At 34.7% G+C, this 27,604-nt stretch overlaps 1 protein-coding gene across 3 annotated transcripts in view; it reads left to right on the top strand.

Moving 5' to 3' along the window:
* The window catches only part of Mark1 (microtubule affinity regulating kinase 1), a 98,742-nt gene that overhangs the window by 29,100 nt on the left and 42,038 nt on the right, over window positions 1-27,604 (top strand). For 2 of the 3 annotated variants that reach the window (XM_048356528.1, XM_048356530.1), the window contains exons 2-5: window positions 11,328-11,531; window positions 13,362-13,415; window positions 23,361-23,409; window positions 23,896-23,961. In XM_048356528.1, the coding sequence (XP_048212485.1) occupies window positions 11,328-11,531; window positions 13,362-13,415; window positions 23,361-23,409; window positions 23,896-23,961 (373 nt within the window). Of the gene's footprint in view, window positions 1-7,708; window positions 8,164-11,327; window positions 11,532-13,361; window positions 13,416-23,360; window positions 23,410-23,895; window positions 23,962-27,604 lie in introns of those variants that run through there. The other variant, XM_048356529.1, reaches the window with a different exon arrangement.

Raw genomic sequence — 27,604 nt, 5'->3', positions numbered from 1 at the left:
TGCCAAGGAATTTTGTCTAGGTAACTTGCTAGATGTGGATCAAATGAATTGGCAATTTTTGTGACCTTTGGAGATACACAGTTAATTACTTAATTGCTGTGATAATGACTAAAAATAATGTGAAAACCTAGGTGCAAATGTAAAGTGATTTCTATATATATTATCTAAATTGGTCCTTAATGGTATTGGTCCATAAAAGAAGATACACTGAGATACAACTCCGCTGACCTGAGCATAATGGTTTAAGGCTAGGAAAGAATTCTAGTTAACAGAAAAATACTATGCTGTGTATATGTTATCTTCTTAGTTTTTACATCATAAAGAAAATGCCTTAGATTTTTCCATTGATCATTATTATTTGGAGCTATTTCATATAATCATATTTATTCCTCAAGCAGCTATAGATTATCAATTACTGTTTGTCAAACTTTAAAAAAGTTTGGGAATTTCATCATATTCTTGAAGTAATATTAGTCTCACTTTTCATCTGTAAGGCAGTGTTTTTGAATACCAAAGAAATTTTCCAGGACTCCTACTCTTTTTGTTCTCATTCTTTAAGAAGATTACATTTTCTATCTTTTCCCAATTCTGGGTGTTTTTTTTTTTTTTGAAATGAAAATCCTACTTAGATTGTAATGGAAGAACGTACAAAGCTACCTATTTTGTGCAACAGGAAATATAAAACATATCTCCTTTTATATTTCGGTAAGGCATTGTTTGCAACAGTGCTTTCATTAAGAATAGTAGATGTGAAAAGTAAGCAGAATATAAAATAGCTACATTTTAATTGTGTTCATCAGATATCTTTTCCATTTCTTTCAATGTACATTTAACTTGTAACTTGGATGATCTAGTTTTTTCAGAAGAGACCATCATTTAGACTCATGAATATCTCTGGTCAGTTAACCCATTTCAGCGAATGCTACAATATCAAGATCCTTGTAAGAGCTACCAGTGTCCCTATGGAAATATCTAGAGGAACTCACTTTTAACATTTGCTTTGTAAAGTGGTCTATATTCTCCCTATTGAAGTCTTTATTGTTTCGGAGTAGCAGAAGAAAATGCTGAAGTGTGTGTGCTTGTACTGTTTTGTGAGGGTTGGCACTATTCTGTACCCTTCCTGAGCCCTTGGTGTTGGATCTACTACAAAGGGGACATGTGGGGTGACAATGTGTAACTGGACTCTAGGAGGAGGTAGAGGCTCTGCCACTCAAATGCTCTGACTATATGTTAGAAGCATTACATATAATATTAGACAAAGAGAGATACAAGAGGGACTTCTTTCCTTTTCCATACTTCTGTTAGCTTTTCATTGCTGTGATAAAATACCTGAGAAAAATCAACCTAAAGGAGATAAGTTTTATTTTGGTTCACAGCTTCGGAAGTTTTAGTCCATGGTCATTTGTCTCCCTTGTTTCTGGGTCTATAGTGAGGCAGAACATCATGATACGGGGGCATGAACAAAGCCGCTCACCTCATGGCAGTTAAAAAACAAAAATAGAGCAGAAGGGTCAGGGTCTCAATGTGCTTTCAGGGGTACAAACCCAAAGACCTACTTCTTCTAGCTGGGCCCCTACCCTCTAGTTTTCACCGCCTCCAAATAGTACCATTGCTGGGAACCAAACCTTTAACATATAAGCATTAGAGGACATTCAAGACATTTACTATGTCAGCATTTGGTAAAGTTCTATTGGACCATTGATCTCTTCCTTTCATCATGTTCTTAGTTATTTGCAAGGCTGAGCAACCAAAGAAAGGCCTCTGGCATTAGCGTCAAAGCCTTCCCTGCAAAATTCCCGGGGGGGGGGGGGGTGGGTGAGAACATAAGTTCTTTGTAGACACTCAGCTATGAAAGGAGACCTGAACATCTACTTCCATTATTCCATAAACTGATGCTGTTGGAATGGCAGAAAGTTTGAGAAAGTAGCTTCTGGAGAATGTAGTCTTCTGAAGAATGTAGGCCTCTTATAGTGGGACAAAGCAAAGTTTGCTCCCTGAAATTGCTGTATGCTGACTGTGAAGAGCATTGACAGTTTGTTTTACTTTCTGAGATTCTGATAGCTTGTGTTTAAATTGGACAGTGAGAAACAGTTCCTGTTTCTCAAGGTTCCAGTGAGACTAAATAAAATTATGTTTTAAAAAGCATTCAGCGCCGAAGACATTGTCAGTTTGAGTAAATGATTGTTTTGTTATTGTTATTGGACTGGTTTTTGGAATTACTAGCAGTTGCCGTTGTGTTCTACACAGGGTGGGGGAGAAGAGCAGCCAGATGAGAGAACCATGATTGAAGACATAAAATGATATTTTGTGTCATAATCTGTTAATGACTGATATCATTAACATGGTTGCACAATTTCACCATAACTTTTGACCACTAAAAATTTTCTCCATTTGCGTATCAAAAGAACTTGTGCTTCAAACTATTATTTGTCAATTTATTGAGAGAAAGCCATTGCTAGTTTCTTTTTTTAAATTTTGTTTTTATTTTTAAAGGTGATCAGGCTAGTGAATGTAAATGTACTATGCTTGCCAAGCTTATTAGTAAATGTGATTTGAATAGGCTTGTAGTTCACCAATGACAGCAGTATTCATCAAGTAGTAAATCATGAAATTATAGATTTAAAATGTCAGCATACTGTAAGTAAAGTATTCAGTTAACATTTAGTGAATAAATTCATGTATAATCTTACTTTGCCTGGCAAGTAAGAACTTAGTAGATAGGAACCAACTACTCAATAGCTTTATATTCTCTTTAAGTACTTATGATGACTAGTAATATATGCAAATAGGCGAATAGGTAACCCAGTGAAAAGTTTTCTTCCCAACTTAAGAGTTGTTGAGATATTTTAGTTATATATAATCATCTCTCTGGATCTCTGGGTTTCACATCCTTGGATTCAACCAATTGTAAATGGAGAATCTTTTAAAAAGTCAGAACATCTCCAGATGTTCTTGTCATTATTCCCTAAACAATACAGTATAATTATTTACATAGCATTTATGTTATATAGATATCATAAGGATCTAGCAATGATTTTAAGTATGTATATAGGTGAATGCTGGATAGGTTGTTTGTAAACACTACATCATTTTGTGCAAGGGACTTGAGCATCCTTTGAATTTATATCTGTGGGGGTTGTTGGAATTTTTCTTTGTCAGGTATCAAGGTAAGACTCTTAAGAAAATGTGAATCTTCTTACACAAATGGCAGCATACATTACCTTCATTTCTTTCTTTTTTTTTTTTTTTTTTTTTTGGCCAGTCCTGGGGCTTGGACTCAGGGCCTGAGCACTGGTCCCTGGCTTCTTTTTGCTCAAGGCTAGCACTCTGCCACTTGAGCCACAGCGCCACTTCTGGCCATTTTCTGTATATATGGTGCTGGGGAATCGAACCCAGGGCCTCATGTATACGAGGCAAGCACTCTTGCCACTAGGCCATATCCTCAGCCCTTCATTTCTTTCTTTTAAGAGTATATCTCAGAGATTTCATATCATTACATAAAGATAAAGGTCTTATTTTTCAAAAATGCTTAGTACTCTATTATGTGGGTATGTTTAACCAAATTTCCTCTCGAGAACTATTTAGGCTGTTGGACTAATCTAATAATAAATGTTTTGTTGCAGTAAGTTTTGTTTGACTAGTACATATATCGTTTCACATTTGCATGTGTGGGAGGGAGTTTATTTGTAGGCTCAGTTCTTAGAAGTGAAATTGCTGGCTCACAGAGTAAATATAAATACTTAAGAAGTCCCTAGTATTGCGTAGTATTTGTGCTTTGCCTCAGAAGGAAAAACATTATGCAATTAATAGCTATATGGTAGCTCTTTTTAACCCTTAATGCTTTTCCAAGTATCTTTAGAAAACTGAACAGGTATCTGGAAACTAGAGGTCCTACCATAGTTTACTTCCTAACTTCAAAACAGCTTTCATTAGGACTATTTTTCTGATATCAGAAATAAAAGGATTTTCATATATGACAATGACAGTAATTACAGTGGATTGTGCTGTCAACTGTGCTAAATGCTTTCTTTCATATACCTCTCATTAAAAGTGTTTTGCTCGGGCTGGGGATATAGCCTAGTGGCAAGAGTGCCTGCCTCGGATACACGAGGCCCTAGGTTCGATTCCCCAGCACCACATATACAGAAAACGGCCAGAAGCGGCGCTGTGGCTCAAGTGGCAGAGTGCTAGCCTTGAGCGGGAAGAAGCCAGGGACAGTGCTCAGGCCCTGAGTCCAAGGCCCAGGACTGGCCAAAAAAAAAAAAAAAAAAAAAAAAAAGTGCTTTGCTATAGTAAGCCTACCTCATTTGTGAGCTTTTCACATGCAGTGTTGACCAAGTGCAATAAAAAAGTAATACATTGAAATATCAGAAATTTCAAAAACAAAAAATTTAATTTCTATGCTCTTATCACACAGCTCAGTTGATGTAAAAAAGCTCTTATTATGTTATTGAAGGTTGTACTATGTTACTAGTTGTATTTAAATTGTGTGATCTGCTAAGTGTTTCTTTGCTCTTGATTTTGTAAAAATATGCCTCTAAAAGCAAGTAGTGCCCAAAAGCAAGGTAGAAGGTTATCCTCTTAAGCTAAAAAGGGCACTTCATATGTTTTGTTTTAGTGATAAAGTAGAAGTTTTAGATCTATTGATAGGTGGCTTGTTTTCAATAGAAGTTGAAAAATAAACATTTGAAAAATAAACATCCGGGGCTGGGATTATGGCCTAGTGGCAAGAGTGCTTGCCTTGTAGGCATGAAGCCCTGAGTTTGATTCCCCAGCACCACATACATAGAAAAAGGCCAGAAGTGGCTCTGTGGCTCTAGTAGCATAGTGCTAGCCTTGCACAAAGAGAAGCCAGGGACAGTGCTCAGGCCCTGAGTCCAAAGCCCAGGACTGGCAAAAAAGAAAAAGAGACATCCACAGTATTCAAAAAAAGAGAAAGAATTGGGGAGAGCAGAACTAATTTGTACAAAAACAATTTTTGTAACAGTAATGCAGCCTACTCTATGCAGTTTCAAGTTACAGATGCTCCAACCTGCTGTACTTAGGAAACAGATAAATTTGAGTAATTTTAGATTGTTGAACTCTAGGCATTCTGAACACTGAAGAGAAGAATACTGTAGGCAGAGGAAACATCTAGAGCAAACATCCTTTTAAAAGAGAATGTGCCTGATGTGCTAGAGACTAGTGTGGCTAGAGCAGAGTGAGAGGGGTATGGTAGTAAATTAGGTCAGAGAGACAAGATAGTAGGGACTTGTTTTTTGTTTTTGTTTTTGTGTTGTTTTTGTGTGTGTGTGTGTGTGTGTGTGTTGACATAGGTGTCACTATGTTGCCCAGGTTGGTGTCAAACTTCTAGGCTGAAGGGATCCTCCTGCCTCAGCCTCTTAAAGAAGATGGAAGGAAAGGTCTGCCTCAAGGGGCTAGATTTTGATGAGCCTTCAGTTTTGTTCATTACATAGACTTTGATTTTACTTGAATAAAACAGCATCTGATGTTAAAATTTTAAGAGTTTTATGTACTTTAAAAGAAATAGTCTATCTGCTGTGCTCAGAATGAACTGATGAAAGGGAAATGGCAAGAGACAAGGTTAGAAACAAGGCAACATTTTAATGGTGGTTAATATAATAATCCAAGCAACCCAGACTTGGGCAAAAGCAGTAAGGATGGTGAAGTAGCACTATTCTGGAAATCATTTTTCCTGTTAGACTGAATGTGGAATGAGAGAGTGAGAGATTGTGGGTGAGATCAAGTTGGGACTTGTTACAGACCATATTGAAGTTGATAAACTAATAAAGATACAAGTGTAGATTCAAGATGGCAGCTAGATATAATAGTCTGGAATCGAAGAGAGATGGCTGAAGATAGGCCCTTGAGACTTGTCTGCTTATGTTATTTAAAGCAAGACTCAGTAGGATCACCAAGGCAGTTAGCATGGTGTAAACCAAGCAAGATCGAAGAAAAAGAGATCCAACAAGAGGAAATGTGAAAACTAAGGAATAAAGAAGGAAGGAAAAATCCATTGCTGTAGGATACTTGAAAATCACGAAGATCACTTTTTCTCTCACTCTCGCTCTCTCTCTCTCTGCTCTCTGATTTTCCTCTCCTTTCCCTCTTAATTTCTCTAGTGAGGTAGTCTAAAATAGAAGGTAAGAGCTTGGATTCTAGTTGTAAACTTCCAGATTTTAATCCTAGACTTGCTATTTTATAGCTAGAGAAGTGACATTGGGAGCTCTTTCAGGCTGACTCTTGTGTTCTTGATCCTGACACCCAGGTTGATCTTGTAGACTTCCAATCTCCCTTACCCATCCCCAGTTCTGGAGCCAGTCATTTCTCTTAAAGAGAGTACTTCCATTACTGGGTTGCCTGTGTGTTTCTAGGCCCTTTTCATGAGCAGAATTAGGAAATAGCCTTAATTTTAAAAAAATACTATAAATTTTAAATTGCCATGGAAACTTTTGTATTTTGGGGGTATAGTTTGGTATTCATATCTATCTATATTTATAGAGAGAGAGGAATATATTTAGAATTCCTAAATGAATGAATGAATATATATGTATGAATATATATAATATAGGTATATACAGTATGTGTATATATATGTACATATGCAGGATATAATGATTATCTTGTGGCAATTGATATATCCAGCATCTTAGACATTTGTTATTTCCTTGTGTTGAGTTTTCATAGCACTCTATGTTCCCTATTTTGAAATATAGAACAAGTTGTTGTCAACCATAGTTATCCTGTGTTACAGGGCATTAAAAGGATGTAGGCATTTTTTAAAGTAAAAATGTGACATGTATGCTCATATTTATACTTCAAGTTTAGTATCATAAGATTTTTTTTTTTTTTTTTGGCCAGTCCTGGGGCTTGGACTCAGGGCCTGAGCACCGTCCCTGGCTTCTTTTTGCTCAAGGCTAGCACTCTGCCACTTGAGCCACAGCGCCCCCTCTGCCCATTTTCTGTATATGTGGTGCTGGGGAATTGAACCCAGGGCCTCATGTATAGGAGGCAAGCACTCTTGCCACTAGGTCATATCCCCAGCCCACTCATAAGATTTTTAATTTTGGTTTTATAGTAACAAGTTTTATAACTATAATTACTTGCTTTATCCATGTATTTATTTGCTGTATGCATACACATAGTACACAGTTACAGATATAAAGTATAATCTAAATATAAAATAATACCACTAATAAGGCTGTCAAATAAGTTTTCTTTTCCTAAAGATATATTGCACTAAGGATATATCTAATTCTTTTCTTTTTTTATTAAATTTAATTTTATTGACAAGGTGATCTACAAAGGGGGTTAGTTACAGTTACATACGTAAGGTTTCAAACTTGTTACCCCCTCCCTCATTTTTCTCCCACTTTCCCTCCTCCCCACCCCCAAGTTGTACAGTTAATTTCCAGCATACTGTCTTGTGAGTGTCACTGTTGTATTGATTCACCTTGTATTTCTAATTATATCATCCATTTGATATCTAGATTATTTGTTCCATTTTATTTTAGATGTCTCAAGATTATTTTTATCTTTTTTTAATATTTAAGGCATTTACCTGATTTCTGAGTTATAGCTTATATCATGTAACAATGTGCATTCAGGCAAATGTGTTATAAGTACCGCGCGCTAACCAATTGTGCCACTGGAGCTCACGTTCAGGGAAATGTGTTACCTTCTTGTTGTTTCTCCTATTTCCTGGTCTCCACACAGATAATCACATTCATTAATTTTCAGTTTATCCTTTTACTGTTTCATTTTGGAAATACTAGCAAATGTGTGTATATGTGGTAGAGAAGGTTTATCTAAAGTATTTGTCTTTCCTGTTTCCCCAAGTAATTCTTCCATAATGATATTTTTTTCATCTAGTCTCCTCTTTCTCCCTCCCAGTGCTATATACATTGGAACCAGGTGGGAATATTTTCCATACAGTTCATTCTTTGAGTGAGACACTATCTATATATGCTATTTGCTCAAGAATACTGTGGGTGGATTCTCCTTGATTTACCTGTTCATTAAGTGGAAATAGAACTCGAGCTGACAGTTAGATGGTCTGAGTGTTAAAGAGTCACAATCTCTTTTCTGTTCTTCAGCAGCTTGAACAACGTGATGAGTGGTAAAGGGATAGAGACTGGTGGTGGTTGGTGTAGAAAGCCTCAGGTAACCTCAGCTAAGGAGTATTTTCTTAGAACAGTTCTTAAGAACCTTTTCACTGAATGTCAGATTACATCTATCTATAAAGAAATGCTTCTTGGATTCTGGCCTATTTTTCTTTCCAGAAGGTGCAGACTTGCATTCTTTTATACTAGTTAGGAAATTGAGTTGGAGAGCGTAACAAGTGGTTATTCTTTATTTCTCCTGTGATCTCTCTCTAGACCCAGTGGTCATCCCTTCTGCTTAGGGCTTATTAGTAAGAGTGCTCTGAAACTATTCACTTTATCACTTGTTATTTAATTTAGAGTTTGAAGAATGGGGTTGTAATTCTGTTCTTTATTATACTGTATTTTCCCCAACTTAAAATTAATTTTGAGTCTGAAGAAGTTATATACAAAATTTATGCAAAGCACTTCTTAGATTTAATTTTTTTCTTCTTTGAAATAAGGTCTCATATATATATACATATATATATTTATAACTACTTCTGTAACAATAAACATTGGAGTTTGAATCTAAATAATGCAACTAATTTGTTGGATTGAATTTAGATAAGATACACAACATATACATAGTGAACTTACTAAATACTGGTTCCCTTTACCCTTTGCCTATCCTCCAGATAATATTTTTAATCATTTTCTCATATTGATTAGTTAATACATGTGCACTTAGGATAATAGTCTTTACATATCTTGTAAGGTCATTAGGGGGGAAAAAAGAAATATTCCTGTGCCTCTTTCCCAGTTTCCTAGCTCCCCTCCTAGATTTGCTACTCATATTTTTGTCTCTTGTGTAACTTGGAGATATTTGTGCTTATTAAACTTTATGCAAGGATCTGTGTTGGACACATCAACAAAACCCATATTGTATATACATTACCAGTTTCCTATTGAACATTTATGACTATTCTATCTTTTGCTGCTATAAACAATACTGTTGTGAATACCTTGCTATGAATTCATATTTAGGCTCATCTGACCTTTGGTTATGTCCGTAAAATAAATCATCAGAAATAAAATTCTAGTTCAAGAATTGAAGGACTTGTAGTGTAGGCATTGACCCCAGAATCTTGTGCTTGTTAAGCCTGTGGTCTTCCACTGAAGACCTACACTTGTTGCTCCCTTTCTTGACATCTCCCACTCCTTTACATAAACTTGCTATCCATTTTCACTCTGTACCTCACAGTACCTTCATCACCTATTTACTAGATAGAAAGGTAGCAGCAGAAGAGAAGAGTCATTGACTTTGTTTTGTCAAAGACAGAAGCTTTGTAGAGGAGTTATTTATATTAAATCTTGAAAGGTGGACAAGTCAACATTCAGAAGAAGAAAGGACCATTTGTGGGAAGCATAATGGTCTATTGACTCTTAAAAATTGTCGAAAATCTCTTGTTTGTACCCAGATTCAAGAAATATTTGAAGAGCCAGTTAGTAACTTTCAAGTTTTTTAAAAAATAAATTTTTACTAGAGAATATTAATTGCACAAAGGAATTTTATTGTGCTTTTTCTATTACACATATAGGCTACTGAGTCACACTCCTGGCCCAACATGTATTTACTTTTAACATTGTTCATTGCAATTGTTTTCAACCTTTGGCATGTACCAGAATCACCCAGAGAAGTTGTTAAAACACAGATTGCTGCATTTTGTCCCCAAAGTTTCTTATGTAGCAAATCTGAAGCTGGACTGAGGAATTTACATTTCAGACAAATTCCCAGAAGATGCTAGTCCAAGAGAAATACTTAAAAAAAATTCTGACTTAAGACTTTACATTGTGTGTGTGTGTGTGTGTGTGAGTCAGTTGTGGGGCTAGAACTCTGTCCCTGAACCCTTTTGGCTCTAGGCTAGTGCTCTGCCACTTTGAGCGACAGCACCACTTCTGGTTTTGAGTAGTTACTTGGAGGTAAGAGTCTTATGAGACTTTTCTGCCTAAGTTAGCTTCATATCATGATCTTCAAATCTCAGCCTCCTAACCCTTCTCCATTGTTGGTGGGAGTGCAAATTAGTACAACCACTTTGGAGAACAATATGGGGATTCCTCAAAAAGCTCAGCATAGACATACCCTATGACCCAGCCATACCACTCCTAGGCATCTATCCTGAACAGCAGGTCTCAGGATATCAAAAAGACATCTGCACATCCATGTTTATCGCTGCACAATTCACAGTAGCCAAAATATGGAAACAACCCAGATGCCCCTCTACATATGAATGGATCCAAAAAATGTGGTACCTATACACAATGGAATACTACATAGCGATTAGAAATGATAAAATATTGGTATTCGCAGGGAAATGGTCAGAACTTGAACAAATTATGTTGAGCAAGACAAGCCTAGAACACAGAGAACAAAGGGGCATGGTCTTCTTGATATATGACTGTTAGGGTGGGGGTGGGGGACAACAGTAGAGAGCAGGTCTGCGAAACAAAAAACTTCTTGTCAAATGGTATTTCCACAGGTTTGGGTCAGCAACCTTACATTATGAATCTAAAACCAAACAACTTCTAAACATAAAAAGGTCTAAAATAGACCTCTCAGTGGATCACAATAGCTCAACAGCTATATATATATATGATCATATAAGACAAGGATAAGCAAACTCTATTGTTGACATTATATTTAAAGTTCTAGGTGAATTTCCTTTGGCATACGCCACGTAGCCACGTGGCATGATTTTGGTACACTGGGTATTGTATATATGCCTACCTGATCTAGGGAAAGGAAAGAAAAATGAGGGTGTAAGATATCACAAGAAATGTACTCACTTCCCTATTATGTAACTGTACCCCTTTGGCACAATACCTTGTCAACAAAATTTAATTAATAAAAAAAAAAACTCAGCCTCCTGAGTAGCTAGAATCCTAGCTAACCAGGTGTGAACCACTGACACCTGGCTCTATCTGTCTGTCTATCCATCTATCTATTTTTTTTACCAAAGCAAAGAATTTACCTAAGTCTATATGTAACATTTATTTACATAATTATACTACCCAAGAAAGGGAGTTAAAGAGGACAAATTCTAACAGGACTGTTGAAACTTGAAAATTGTATAGTACAAAGTACTTTCATTAAAGATGAACTGTTAATGAAAATTATTCAGTCTTTATACTTTTCCTTTTGTAAGATAATTTTATTAACAATGAAATCTTGTAACTTTTTTCTAGCATACATCTGTGGATGGATATACTGAACCACACATTCAGCCTACCAAATCTAGTAGCAGACAGAACATCCCTCGGTGTCGAAACTCCATTACGTCAGCAACAGATGAACAGCCTCACATTGGAAATTACCGTTTACAAAAAACAATAGGGAAGGGAAATTTTGCCAAAGTAAAATTGGCTAGGCATGTTCTAACTGGCAGAGAGGTGAGTATTTATAATGCCTTTTAATATTTTCCTAGACCTTTCCAGAGTCTTGTGAAAAGCTTTCTTATGTCTGATGTTGAGGAGTAAATGATGGTTGGTAGCACTCTGAACATGTGTGTAGTGTAACATTAGGAGACAGATTAATTTATGGCATAAAAGTTAGCCTTCTAATGTTTAAAAGAGAAATATTCCTACATGTTAGCATCTCTAATAGATGAGGTGAGTTTACAGATGAACTTTCCTCAGCTTATCTTTTGTTTGGATTCTGTGATGAACATTTCTGATTACTGTTGCTACCCTACCTCAGGAATAAGGCTATAATAAGTTCTTTCATTACTGCTTAAATTAAATTAGGTATAAACATATAGAAAATCATCCACTAATTTTTAGCTGTTTAGAAGTTGCATCAGGGCTGGGAATATGGCCTAGTGGCAAGAGAGCTCGCCTCGTATACATGAAGCCCTGGGCTCGATTCTCCAGCACCACATATCTAGAAAATGGCCAGAAGTGGCGCTGTGGCTCAAGTGGCAGAGTGCTAGCCTTGAGCAAAAAAGAAGCCAGGGACAGTGCTCAGGCCCTGAGTACAAGCCCCAGGACTGGCAAAAAAAAAAAGACGTTGCATCAAACAAAGTATTGCTATATAGGTGATTTTCTCAGGTGATAACTGGATTTCTAAAAATCTACTTTTCTTTCCTTTCTTTTTTCTTTCTTTTTTTCAGGTACTGGGGATTGGACCCAGCACCTTGAGCATGCTATCACTGAGCTGTATCCCTACCCCTAAAATCCCATTATTTTTGTTGGTGGTGGCTATTGGGTTTGTTTGCTTGTTTTTTGTTGGCAGCACTGGGGTTTGATTTAGGGCCAAGTACTCCTACCATTTGAGCCACACTTCTAGTTCTCTTTGCTTTAGTTACTTTCCAGATGGGGTTTCATATGCCCTTCTACCCACATACCCCCTCCTCACGCTGGCTTCAGACTACAACCTACCTTTGTAAAACTCCCATGTAATTAAAATTACTGATTTGCACTATCAGTCCCAGCTTATTTGTTGAGGTGAGGTGTTGCTGGTGGGCTCAGACTGGTTTTAAATCTTGATTCTCCTATCTTTGATTCCTACATATCTCATGTGTTTTAAACAAGTGTACTGACATAGCAAAAAAAATAGTATATTTGTACATGGCCATGTGCATTATAAATTTTGTCTGCATTTTGGAGTTGAAGCCATTTAAGTGCATACCCAACATTTTATCTTTTAATTAAAGATTCAAGATTTGTTTAGGACATTTTTTTTAAATCTCAACCATAAAAATGGTTTTAGTAAGTTTTACCTTGTTCTATATGTACGATCATTGTTGTTTCCCAATGAATTTAGTCCTTTGTATTCATTCTATTTCCTGGGAGCTGTTCAGACACATGCTTCACAAGGCAGAGCATTCAAGATTATTAAAATCTCTTGTTGATTTGCTATAAGTCCCCAATCTATCTCTGTGTACAGTAATTTTATTTACATGAACTATAAGGTAATAAGCCACTCTTCCCTACGTTTTTTGCTTATCAATATCATGAGTAAGATGCAAGATAATTTGACATTAAAAGGAGATATTTGGAAGAAATAGCAAGCTAGGATTACTTTAATTGACCCAGAATCAGATAGGGTAAAGGCAGGACAAATAGAATATATCCTAAGGCTGCCCAGTTATCAAAATTTTGCTTCCTAACTATGTGACATTCAGATAGGACTAAATAATATATTAAGAAATAAAAGTTTACTTTGTAATTTTTTTCAGTGGAATGTATATCTTAAAATATTTAACAATTCTCTTTTTTTAGGTAGCTGTGAAAATAATAGACAAAACTCAGCTAAATCCTACCAGTCTACAAAAGGTATTCAATTAATAAAGTAAATAAAATATTTGTTATTGTTTATATGTATGTTGTATAGATAACAGAATTTCTTATTAATGTAAATGCTCTATAAAGTCAGACACCTGAAATTTGTGTATGTTTGTATTGGTCCTAGAGCTTGAACTCGGGTCTTAGACGCTGCCCCTGACCTTTTCTGTGCAAAGATAGCACTCTACCACTTGGGCCATCTCTAGCTTTTTTATTGGCTAGTTGAAGATAGATTCTTACAGACTTCCCTTCTTGGGTTGGTTTTTGAACTGTGATCCTCAGATATCAGCCTCCTGAGTAGCTAGGATTAGAGATGTAAGCTACCAGTGCTAGGCTTCACCTGACTTTTTTTTTTATTAGTTACTGCATTTTATCAGTATATAAAGGAATGGCATGGCATGAAACAAAGTTAAGACTGAAAAATACTTTCTGCAGGACCAGAAGTGTTTCAGATTTTGAAATGCTTGCATGGTTTTATCAGTATGAACACAGTTTGTCACTTAGTGTAGTAGAATAAAACTTTGCATCTAATATTTCAAAAATACTTAGGATTTTTTAAAATTAAAAAAATCTATTGTTTGGGTCCCAGTGATTTGGGATTGTGATTTGAGGCCAGCTCAGGCATAAAAAACAAGTTGTTAAGACACCATTTCAACTGGTGGTTGGACACAGTGGCCCAAGCCTGACCTTAGCCACAGGGCAAGAAGTATAACATACACAAAAAGATTTTGGAGGGGCTCAAGTGGCAGAGCCTGGCTAGCAAGGCCGTGAGTTCAAACCCAATACTGTCTCTTCCTCAAATAGAAACCCATCTAGCTATGAGTCGATATTGTGAATTATGGTAAACCAGAGCTGTTTCTTGCAACTTCATTCTTCAATGGGAAAATGTTCTCAGAAATATATTCTTAGCATTTTAATAAGCAAGTAATTTAGTGTTGAGGCCATGAATGCTGTTTGTTTATATTGAGACCATATACATTATTATTTTATTAAAATAGAATAGGACGGTAATTACATATTTAAATGAATTGGGATTCGTAACAGAATCATATAAGAATTTTTAGTCCAGTGTGTTTGTACTTGCTGTGATTCTAACATTATATTCAAATTTTGCATTTGTGATATCAAAACTTGGTTCTCGCTTAACTCAATGCCAGGTAACTTAGTATATTTTTATATATTTCTCCTTAGAGAACTATCTCTGTTCTTTCCTGAGATTCCTTTTAAATTGCCAACCCATATAATGTTTCATAGCACTGATAATTCTGCTCAGTGAGAACATGAGAGGTTTGCTGGATTCTTCTTTTTCTGTGAAGGTGAGATAATATATTATGGGTCTCTGAGAGAAAGCCTTTCCTCCTAGCATCAGACTTCCAACTAATCATGATGGATTGATGTGACAAAATGACAAAAAGGCATCCTCACCAGGCTGATGAATTTCCCAGACATGCCTATTTTTAACTAGGCTATAGCCTCAGAATTTTGCTCATCAAATTAAGTGCCTAAGTTTTATCTTTTATACTACAGTAAGCACTGGTTACTTTGGTAAATGGAATGATGACAGTTAGGACTTGCAGCTGGGTTGCATTATAGTGTGACCTCCACTGTGTCTTTCCCAAGAAGACTTAGAAAAGACTATCTAACCATAGTTCTGCCTGCTCAAACCTGTGACTATGAAACCAAATGTTGTTTTATTTACCAAAATAACTAGAAGATTTTCTTGCTGATGGATGATCAATAATTGGTTATAGATTTCGCTATTCTCTACTGATAAAATACTGCTTTTCTAAACAGACATTTAAAGAATGGTGCAATTTTATTTTCTTTAAACTGTGAAAATAAAAGCAGAGACTACTAAATGTAGCCAGCATACTGCCTGTGTTGTCATTGTTTAGATAATTTACTTTGTGCTCATTGATTTTCTTGCTGCTAAAGTTTTATGTGGAAAAACAGATCATGGCTTGATTAGTTATCATCATTATAGATCATTCACCATTTGATCTAGTTTGTCAGTAGCATCTTCCAGCCAGACTATTTATTTAAAAAAATAAATAGTAGAACGAAATACAATTTATTTATTTTTCCTTAGCATAGTTAAGTTCTACAGGTTAAAAAAAATTGAAAACATGACTGTTAAAAAACAGATGCCAATAGAATGCTAAGAATTCATTTTAATCTCACCTTCAAAAATACTTGGTTAAGGCTTGTTCTGTTTTGGTTTACATTTAAGCTATCACCCTCTTTCATATGTAATATATCTGTAGGAAACATTACCAGGCCCCACTGGGTTAAAAAATAGTTTGTGAGACACTGTTTCTGTGGAAGAAGCTGGATGTGGTAGTTTTCTTGTTATCCCAGTAGTGATGAGAAACCTGAAATGGGTCCTTTAAAGTCCAAACATACATCTGGGCAGGAAATAAGATCCTGGCTTAAAAACAACCAGTGCAAAAAAAGGACTAGATCTATAGCTCAGCAATAAAACACCTCCCTAGAAAGTTGAAAGCCCTATGTTCAAACCTTAGTACTACCAAAAAAAAAAAAGTATTTGAAGCATGAGTCTCACCTCTTGTGTTTATAATTTTGAGGATGCTCTATGGTCCATACTCGTGATCCTTGGGGGTCTTTTAGGGCAGAATAGTAATGTTGAAGGAGAAGCAAAAGAACAACATAATTTTGTTCATAATTTATACACTTAAAATGTAAAACTGGTTTTTTTTTCTAGAAATTTCACTCCTTTTGAAACTTGGGGCACATTATGCATAGATGACAAAGTTTCTGCAAACATTTTTATATCTGCTGTGTATTGCTTTTATTAACTTACATTTTTATTTTACTGTGTTACATTGTATTTCCAGAATACAAAAATGGCTCTAGGACTCAGAAGTGATGCCTGAATGGCAAAACCTGTAATGCAAATGAAAACAAGGGTTAGGCATAGTGATACATGACTGTAATCCCAGTTACTCAGAAGATTGAAGCAGTTCCTACTGATCGTGGATTCCTGCCTAGCCTGCACAACATAGTGAGGACTGGATCTCAAAATAAATTATTAAATAAATAAACTATGAAAAATAAGAATAAGAGCACTGCAACTTAGAATTATGATAAATAACATGGTTGTTGCATTAAAGTTATATATAATATGAATCTCTGTGTTAAGATAGTGATAATTGCAAAAACAGAGGAAGTGTAAACATTTCAATAACTGACGTCTGAGACTTTATTAGATCAATACAGTGTCTTAACAGCCTAAGTCATGTAAATGTATGTCACTTATTTTCCACATAATTGTCAAAGACCTGTTGGATAGACAACTAAACTTTTCAGAACTATTGCAGGACAATCTCTGTCATGTTGAATTATTTGGTCACTGTAGGTAGAGAGGAAAACAAGCACAGAAGTAGTTTTCAGAGTTCAAGATCACTTAGCAAATTTATCAAGAAACCAAAATGACAGAGCCAATCGCAAACTTATTAGCAATTATTTTAACCAAGGAGAAAACAAAAGAAGCTCTGAGTGCTATTTCTTCACATATGCCTTTGTTGGACATATGTTGAAATATGAATAGTCTTACATCTACAGGCATGCTTTGTATCACATTTCCCTTTATCGTAGAACAAAATCATTTATGTGCTGAGTACTTCTTTGATACAGTGCTTGTCATGTTCGTAGACCCTGAGTGCAAAATGCTGACCAGTTGTTATGATAGCCTAAGTGAGAAGGCAATTAGTATTTTATGATCTGGGTTGTAGACTGTAAAAGTTGTCTTTGAATCATTAACTCTGAACTAGATTCCCTCACTTCCTCCTTCTTTCCTTTTGATATTCTGCAGAAAGATATTATGTGAATAAGTAAGATTATATCTAACGTGCAGTTATTCTCCATGAAATCAGTCATTAGCGACATGCTTCTGACCTTGATTTTGGACAAAATGTTGAAAATAAAAATTATTAATGAAGTCATAGTTGAGTTTATTTCTCTAACATACCATATGAAGAATCGGTGGGAAATAATACCTTTCATGTTGAAACTTGATAGAGTTTGAAGGAAAAGTATTCCAGGTACTTTTTGAATAAAGTGATGTGTCTTAAATAAGAACTGTAGGGGTTAGGGTAACAGTTATCTGAGACCACACTGTTTCATGCAGTTCACTGACTAAAAATCTGAAGTACACAATGATATGTTACTGAGTGTGTTTAACATACAAATGATTCACCCAAATGTGGTAAATGCCTTCCAGAGGAGGAATATCCAGAGTATAATAACAACATATTTACTTGTATCTTTCAATGAAAACTGTCCTTGAACTTATTAGTCCAATAAGGTCAATAATGTAGGTTTGTTTTGTTTTGTTTTGTTTTGTTTGATAGCAGTAATTCTAATGGGGCACTGGCTTGTATCTCATTGTGATTTTGATGTATATTTCCCTAGTAATTAATAATATCGATCATCTTTTCATGTCTTTTTGAGCACTTACGTATCTCTGTCCTCTGGAAGAACTGACTTTCAATCTTATTCTGATAAAATATATGTGGTTTTTTTTTTCAAATTTTTATTATCAAACTGATGTACAGAGAGGTTACAGTTTCATACGTTAGGCATTAGATACATTTCTTGTACTGTTTGTTACCTTGTCCCTTCCCCCCCTCTCTCCTCCTACTTTCCCTTCCCCCCTCCCCCAGGTGTTCAGTTCACTTACACCAAACAGTTTTGCAAGTATTGCTTTTGTAGTTGTTTCTCTTTTTGTACCCTGTGTCTCTCAATTTTGGTATTCCCTTTCAATTTCCTACTTCTGATACCAGTATACACGGTTTCCAATATACTCAGATAAGATTACAGAGATAGTGTAGGTACAACCACAGGAAGGTGATACAAGAACATCATCAATAATAGAAGCTACAGATACAGATGGGACGTTGAAAGTAGTTACAACTGTGATATAACAATCGTTTCCATAACATGGAGTTCATTTCACTTAGCATCATCTTATGTGATCATAAGGGTATAGCTATTGGGCCCTTGTGATGCTCTGCTATGACTTGCCTAAACCTGTACTAATTATTCCCAATAAGGGAGATCATAGAGTCCATGTTTCTTTGGGTCTGGCTAAAATATATGTGTTTTAATAGCATATATAGTATGTGTTTTCAGAATATCATTAGTTCTTAAATAACGTGATTGATTTTTGAATCTAACACCTATGAAAGGTGGTAGAAAAAGGTGGAAAAAAGCTAAATCATGCTTTTCAAAAGTAAAGAAATTTTAACACTTATATTTCAAGTGACTTCTTGTTATGTCTAATCTCTTGTGTCTTGGGGCTTGACCTTAGGGCCTGGGCATCATACTCATGATTTTTGCTGAAGGGTAATGCTTTACCACTTGAACCACAGTTCCACTTCCTGCTTTTTGGTGATTCATTGAGAGATAAGGATCACATTAACCTTCTTACCCCAGATGGCTTCAAATCTCCATCCTTGCATTCTCAGCATCCTGGGTAGCTAGGTTACAGTCATGAATCACCAACACTCAGCTTGATTTCTATAAAATTTATTTTATTTTTTGCAGATAAATATTTGAGCAAAAGGCTTGCAGTTTAACATGCTAATTTATGTGGTCATGAATCTTTGAGTCATCTCTTCCATCATTTTCCTTCCCCCTTCTAGTCCATCCTTACTCTTTTCCTTGTATTTCTTAGTTGGTTTTCACATGAGTACAGTGAGTATCATGGTCGTATTCATCCAACATTCTTTCTATTCATCTGCCATTTACCTTAAGACCCCACCCACTTTATAGTTAGACATATTCTAGCTCTCTAGAGTTCATTTTAATGAACTGTTGATTTTTTTTCAAGTTCCTAACCCATGGAATATACTCCTATGTATATCATCCTTTAGTCCATTTGATCATATATATGCATATGGCCCTGTATTTTCAAATAGGTTTATAGTTTACATCTAACTTGTACATATAAGAGAAAACATGTACTTTTTGTCTCTCTGAGCCTGGCTTCATTTAATATGATTTTTTCCATGTCCATTCATCTCTGTGCAAATGGCATAATAATAACCTTGCTGGTGTATGTATTATATTTCCTTGTATATATGAATATGTATGTTCTTAACATGTAAATGTATGCACATAATGAATCTTGATTAGAGTCATCTCTTCCATCATTTTTCTCCCCGATCTATATGGGATCTGTGTTCAAGCATGCACACACACACACGCACATACACATACATACACACACACACACACAACACATTTTCTTGATCCATGCTTCAGTTGTAGGGTGTCTAGGCAGCTTCTATAACTTGCTTATTGTTAATAGTGCTAAATTGAACATGGGTGTGCAGTTATCTTTATTTTAACCTAACTTTCAGTTTTTTAGATTAATCTTTTAGACTGATATTGCTGGATCATAGAGTACAGTAGTTCCATTTTTAGTCTCTTTGAGAAATCTCCCTCCTGTCTAATTTACACTCCTACCAACAATGTATTAGGATCCCTTTCCTCATGAGCATTTGTTATTTATTTGTTTTTCTTGATGATGGTCATTCTGACTGGAGTGTGATGGAATCTCTTTGTTATTTGGATTTGCATTTCCTTTGTGGCTAAAGACATTGAGCATTTCATTATGTATTTGTTGATCTTTTTTACTTCTTCAGAAAAGTCTATTTAGATCCTTTGTCCATTCATTGATTTGGGTTATTTTGATTCTTTGAGGTTTGATTTTTTTTTTTTTTTTTGGCCAGTCCTGGGTCTTGGACTCAGGGCCTGAGCACTGTCCCTGGCTTCTTTTTGCTCAAGGCTAGCACTCTGCCACTTGAGCCACAGTGCCACTTCTGGCCGTTTTCTGTATATGTGGTGCTGGGGAATCGAACCCAGGGCCTCATGTATACGAGGCAAGCTCTCTCGCCACTAGGCCATATCCCCAGCCCTGAGGTTTGATTTTTGAGCTCTTGTATATTCTGGTTATTAGAACTCTGTCAGATGTATACCTGGTAAAGATCTACCATTTTGTAGGTTGTCTTTTTAGGTTAGTAACTATAGACTTAACTGTGAAAAAGCCTTTTAGATTGATTTAATCTTATTTGTCAGTTCTCGCTCCCATTACCTGAGCCCCTGGAATTTTATTGAGGGAGTTCCTGCCTGTGTCAATAAGTTCTACTGCTTCTCCCACCCTTTCATGCAGTAATGTCAGTTTCAGGTCTTACGTTGAAGTCTTTGATACACCTTGAATTGATATTGGTACCAGGTGACAGAGGCAGGACCCACATTTAGTCCTCTGCATATGGATATCCAGTTTTCTTAACACCATTTGTTGAAGAGACTTTTTTCTAACATACCTTTTTGGCTCCTTTGTCAAAATTTAGATGACAGAAGATATAAGGGTTTATTTATGGATCTTCTAGACTATTCCTATGGTCTTTGGGGCTGTTTTTGTGACAATGCCAAGCTGATTTTGTTACTAGGGCTCTGTAGTAAACCAAGCTGATTTTGTTACTAGGGCTCTGTAGTAAAGTTGGACATGTGGAGTTATAATGCCTCCAGCATTTTTTGTTTGTTTGTTCAGAGCCTTTTGTCGTTCAATATGAATTTTTTTACTTTCTTTACCTCTACAAAGAATGACATTGCAATTTTGATGGTTATTACATTGAACTTATAGATTGCCCTTGCAGTGTGGCCATTTTGAAGACATTAATTCTGCCAGTCCATGAAATGGGAAGTCTTCTTCCCTCCTTGGATTTTCTTTAATTTCTTTTTTTTTTTTTTTTTTAAGTATTACAGTTTTGCTGAAGAGATCCTTTACCTCCTTGGTTAGGTTTTTCTAATTATTTATTGAGGTTATTGTGACTGGAATTGTCCTCCTAATTTCCCTCTCCCATCTTTTCATTTTGGTAAACAGAAAAGCTACTGCTTTTGTTAGTTTTATATCCTAGTATTTTGCTTTTGCTGAAGGTGTTTATCAGCTCTTGGATACCTGGGGTGGAGTCTTTAGGGTATTTTAGATACAGGATCACATTATCTACAAATAGGATAGATTGATGTCTTCCTTCCCTATTTGGATCCCTTTTATTATCTTTTTCTTGTCTTCTTGCACTGTCTTAGAATTCCAGAATATATTGAATAGAAGGAAGGGAGTGGACATCCTTGTCTTGTTCCTGGTTTTAGAGGAAATGGTTTTGGGTTTTCACCATTTGGCACCTGGATGTAGGGTTGTCATATTTATCCTTTGATATATTAATTCTGTTCCTAACTTCTCTAGAGCTTTTATCATAAAATGCATTTGCTGCATCTATAGAGATGATCATGTGATTCTTGTAACTATTTTTATGTGCTGTATTACTTTGATTGATCTATGTATCTTGAGCTAGCCTTGCATCCAGGGTTTGAAACCAGCTTCACTATGGTGTACAGTTTTTTTCATTAGTTACTGAATTTGGTTAGCAAGTATGCTTTTGGGTTTGCATCTGTTCATCAGAGATTTATCTATAGTTCTTTTGTGTTGCTTTCTTACCCAGTTTTAGGATCAGTGTATTGCTGGCTTCATAGAATGAGTTTGATAGTGATCCTTCCCTTTCTATTTCATGAAAACCTTTGAGGAGTATTAGTGTTAATTCTTTACAGATCTTGTAGAATTCATCTGTGAATCTGTTTGTCTGGACTTTTCTTTGTTAGAAGACTATTGCGGTTTCAAAATCATTACTTGTACAGATCTGTTTAGTTTATATCTTCTTGGCACAATTTTTGGTAGGTTGAGGTTACCTACATTGATTTCTACTTGATTTTCCACTTTGTTTGAATATATATTTAGGAAGTATTTTCTTATACTGCTCTGTATTTCTCTTGTATTTGTTGGGATATCCCCTTTTCATTCCTAATTTATTTATTAGGGTGCTTTCTTATTTTGGTCAGATTGAGGGTCCATCAATTTTGCTTATCTTCTTGAAGAACCAACTTTTCATTTTGTTGATTCTTTATACAGCTTTTTAAAATCTCTACTTCATGAATTTTTCCCTAGTTTTTATTATTTCTTTCCATCTAGTGCTTTGGGCTTGTTCTTGCTTTTCTAAGAGCTTGAGGTGTATCATTAGGGTATGAATATGAGATCTCTCTGTTTTATCGATTTAGGTGCTCATAATTATAAACTTTCTTCTTAGAACTGCCTTTGCTGTATCCCAAAGGTTCTGGTAGGTTGTGTTTTCATTCTCATTGGATTTATTATTCTGCAGAGCTATCTAAAGTTGCTTCCAAATCTTTCTTTAAAATGTCTGATGAACCAAAAGAGATAAGTCTAAAACATTGGACACCTAAGGAAAGTTGTTTCTGAGTGAGGCTCATATGAAGGATCATTTAGCTTCATTTCCACAGTACTTTAATTACATCTTCCCTCAAAGAGTTATTAAGTAAAGTGTATGCTTCATTATGTATAGCATGTTCATATATTACATAGACACAATCATTTGAGTTCATCATTGTTTAGAAACTCAGTCTCTGTGAAATTAAATTATTGTTCTAAGCTGCATGGCTTATTGTGAAAGGTTGGGTTAAGTGACAGACTCTTACAGGGTTCTTGTAAGAAGCTTACTTTTTTCAGATAGAAGTCTTAATTGGCTCTCTACTTGAGTCTTGTTTTGGAAAAAATAAACCAAGAAGAAAAACAGAAATATATCTACTTGTTTTCTTTTTAAAAAAAAATTTATTGTCAAGGTGATGATGTACAGAGGGTGTTACAGTTACATACGTAAGGTAGTGAATACATTTCTTGTCAAACTTGTTACCTCCTCCCTCATTTTTCTCACACCTTCCTTCCTCCCCAACCCCCCTCCCCAAGTTGTACAGCTAGTTTACAACATACTGTCTTGTAAGTACTGCTGTTGCATTTGTTTGCCTTTTACCCTTTGTCTCAACATTATGATGTTTCTTCAACAGTTGTTTCGAGAAGTACGAATAATGAAGATACTGAATCATCCTAATATAGGTATGAAATTATGTGTGCACTTAGTGACAAAGTATCACAAGATTTTTAAAAATCTTGTTTATGTATAATTATTAATGTCATTATTTGTAGTAAATAGTTTCATAGTTTTGTGATCAATTTTTAATCTATATTTTATAAACATAGTTTTTGTTTTTGTACTAAAAATTATTTAACCCTTTACAATATCCTGTTATATGTCTCATTTTAAGCTTTGATTAAAAGTCTACTGCTTGGCTTTTAATTTTTTTTCTCTTTTATTATAATTCAAATTTTTAATCTCAAACTTTTTTTAACTCAAGAAGTTGTTTCCAAATCATTTTGTAGCAAGTTGGTAAATAGTTTTTTCCCATAGGCGTAATAGGAGTAATAACCTTTGTGAATTTGAAATTATTACTTATTACTTTAGTAAATGCTTCTTTTTTTATGACTTCCTAATACCTTCTATGTTTATGATTATAAAGTTATATCTTATTTCTTTTTTTTCAGTGAAATTGTTTGAAGTTATAGAAACAGAGAAGACCCTCTATTTAGTCATGGAATATGCAAGTGGGGGTAAGAGTGAACAAAATTGGGGAAGTTCTTTTTGATAAGGCATAGAATTAATAATGCCTACTCGTTTATTATGACTTATCTTTAAAGTTATAAAATTAATGTATGGTGTTATTAAAATATCTCTAGATTATATCTGAAGGATTAAATAGAATTTTGCTTTATTTAAAAATAAGTTAAGAAATTTTTAGACTAAATTTTATCATATGTTTCAATTTGCTTTTTTAAATATTTTTTAAATGTCACAATAATTTTGTTTGGAGCTCTTGCCTGTAGACAGATAATCTCAAATAGTACAAGAAATATATCCAATGCCTAACATATGAAACTGTAACCTCTCTGTACATCAGTTTGATAATAAAAATTTGAAAAAAATGGAATATATTAAACAAAGTATACCATATAAGTAAGTTTTAGGTCAAATGTTTGTTCCACATTTGTTCACTTAGGACAGATTTACAGTATGCATTTATTTTTAGTTTTGTCCATGAAATGCTTCAACTTAAAAAAGTATCAATCTGTATATTTTATAAACCAAAGGGCTAAGTTATAAGGATATAATTCTTGGACAAGATTTTTTACACACATATATATAAGGATTAATATAGTATAGTGATTTTTCATACATGATTTTAACATTATTTTAAATAACAATTCTGCAACTTTTATAGATCATTACTTTCACTTTTGTGCTTCATTTTAATTAGTGGCACATTGACTTAAAATTAATGTCATTTTCTCAGTAAAGTATTTAAACATTATGGAGGTAATAAATCATTTACAAATAAAAAGGAATACTTTATAGGAGAGAATGATGAGAGGGGTGATATTGACCAAGATGCATGATAGTGATAAACTGACTTGTTGAATGACAGCCTCTTTGTATATCTACTTAAAAATAATAAGAATATAATTTAAATCATGTAAGAAGTAAAAAAAGAATACTTAACTGTACATTTTGAGGCCTCAGAGTTGAAAAAGAGTATTGCTGAAATTATTTGGCTGATTTTTTATCTTTTTGATAATAAATGAAAAACATCAGTGTTGAATTTAATATTGAGCCTATTTTAGCTAATAAAGTTGAAAGCTTTCCATGATAATGCAGACTTTATGTAAACTGGGATAAAGACTTAGCCTAGTTTATAGCATCTAAGCTATACATTTTATATGGTCTTTTGGATATATAAAAAGTTGTACTTTAAAATATTGAATACATTTACTTGCTTTTTCAGTTCATGCAGGTTAAATTTTTTTAATAAGACTTTTTTTTTAACAAAACTTCTTTTCACCCTAAAAATATTTCAGTGTATTTTTTTTTTGTCTTTCCTTTCATGGTACTAGAGATCGAACCCAGGATATTGCACTTGCTAGGCAAGTGCTTTGCCACTGAGCTACATCCTAGCCCCATAAGGTTATTTTTTTTTATTTGACTTGAAAACCTGTGGCATTATAATAGATTTGTTGAAAATATGCAGCTGTGCAAGTTCACTTAAAATACAGACCTACAACAAAACTAACAAACCCTAAAACAATACATAATGTATTTTCTTTTCCTGTCCTACAATTAGATTTCCATACCAGTCTGTCACATTGAAAACCTTAAATATTAATTTTAGTTCAGTGAGAATCTTCTTGTTTTATTGATTAAAAGAATTTTAGAGAAAGGGGCTAGATACATTTTTATATGAGAAATTACAGGCTGCTAAAAATCCATAGGTACCTTTCTACTTTCATAATGGTCTCTACCCCAAGAGTGTGTTAATACATAAATTAGATGAAGGTCAGTAGGTGGCAAGAAGTACAGTCAACTCTATTGATGCTAATGAAAGGAAGCGATGGCTAGAAAAGAACATGCGGCACCATTACTGCTCTTGGTAGCATGTTTGGAAGGAGCAATGAGGAGTAGAAAAGAGGAATGATACTGAACCTACATCTTAAAAAACAATAACACCCAAACAGCTGGTTTTCATTCAATTTTGATTCCTGAAAATTGGTGAAGGGTTGTGTGTGTGTGTGTGTGTGTGTGTGTGTGTGTGTGTGTGTGTGTGTGTTCTTGCCAGTTGTTGTCCAATAAAAACCATCATGGTTCTGTGGCAGTAAATCTAGAACTTTTCTTACCTTTTAAATCCTAAATGGGAAGACAACTCTGGAAAATAAATCACTGTTTTTCCTGATATTTCTAGATTGTTTAAAATTGATGTGACACATGCACTAGGACTCTGACATGAACAGGAACTGAGTCAGATAGCTACTACCTTCCCAAACTTTTTGATCAGTTAAATCTTGACTTTTGTTCACTAGTGAAGCAATGACTTCCAGTGATTAGAAAGTCAGTAAAATCCTTTATGTTTTTGAACCATGTTTAATCAGAAGCTAGTTAAAAAGGTGCCAGGGCTAGTCAGGTATGGTGTGCATATTCCTTTTTTCATTCATGCAAACAATGTTTAGTAAATGCTTGGGAGGTAATATGCCGGGAATAACAGGAACAAATGAAGATAAAGTTCTGCCCTGAAGATTACATTATAGTTGGGTGATTGAACACTACATAAACAATATATAATACATGAAGGATTGTGTATTATAAATTTCTGAGGTATGAGCATTCTAAGCATAACCTAAGAGTATATCCTAAATTTTAAGTATGTAATATATATATATATATATATATATATATATATCCTAGTCATCTTAAGCTCATATATCTAGAATTCACTATAGTAGATTATCTGGAATTAACAAGTATTAACACATACCTAGAATTAAGTATTCTTGAGTCACCTAGAGCATGCATTCATTTCTCTGTTCTCATCATCCCATTAAAAATTACTCAAGTATGCTTGTAATATATACCATTCAGCATTGTAGGTATATTAGTTTCATTTGACATATATTCATTACACATTTCATTTTTAATATCTTGCTTATATCAGGCTGATATTGCACCTATATGTAGTAATATATCTATACTTAAGAATAAATATAAATCACTTGTTGAGTGCTTAATATGTACTAGTCATGGTACCAAGCACACACATTATTTATTAGCCCTCATTGCAGCCACATGAGTAAGTTGTAGGTAGAAACTGAGTGCTGTTGAGTTTAACTCATCTTAATGTCTCCTAAAAACTACTTTGTGCTAAATCAGGATTCGTACCAAAATTGGTGTGATTCTGAAGCTTGTATTTACAACACTTTTGTACTGTATCAATAGCTTTTAAAACTATGTTGTGAATTTAAATATGCATATATGTGTATATTGCAGATTAAAAGGACACAAAACAAATATATTCCTTACACTGAGATATGATTTTTAAGACTTAAAAGGGTTTTTCTGAACTGTTAATAGCTGAATATGAAAAAACTACTATTAAGATACATAAAATAATAGATCCAGTAGAAAATTTGTATAGCTTCTAGTTATTTTAAAATTATTTCAACATGTGTTTATTGCCTACCCATGTTGTATTTTTTGGTATAATAAGGTACAGGTATAACAGTGATGTTCAAGTAACTTGCAGTTGGGATAGTAGAGTTCCATATAATGTGCAGTTAACTACTAAAGTGTTATGAAAGAATGATGAATAAGGTAGTTAGTGTAGGAAAAAAAAAGAAGAAATCAATTTGGATAGAAGTAGTAATATGGCAT

The sequence above is a fragment of the Perognathus longimembris genome, chromosome 11, assembly GCF_023159225.1.
Source record: "Perognathus longimembris pacificus isolate PPM17 chromosome 11, ASM2315922v1, whole genome shotgun sequence".
Classification (NCBI taxonomy): Eukaryota; Metazoa; Chordata; class Mammalia; order Rodentia; family Heteromyidae; genus Perognathus; species Perognathus longimembris.
This window is presented reverse-complemented; position numbering and strand designations above follow the sequence as displayed.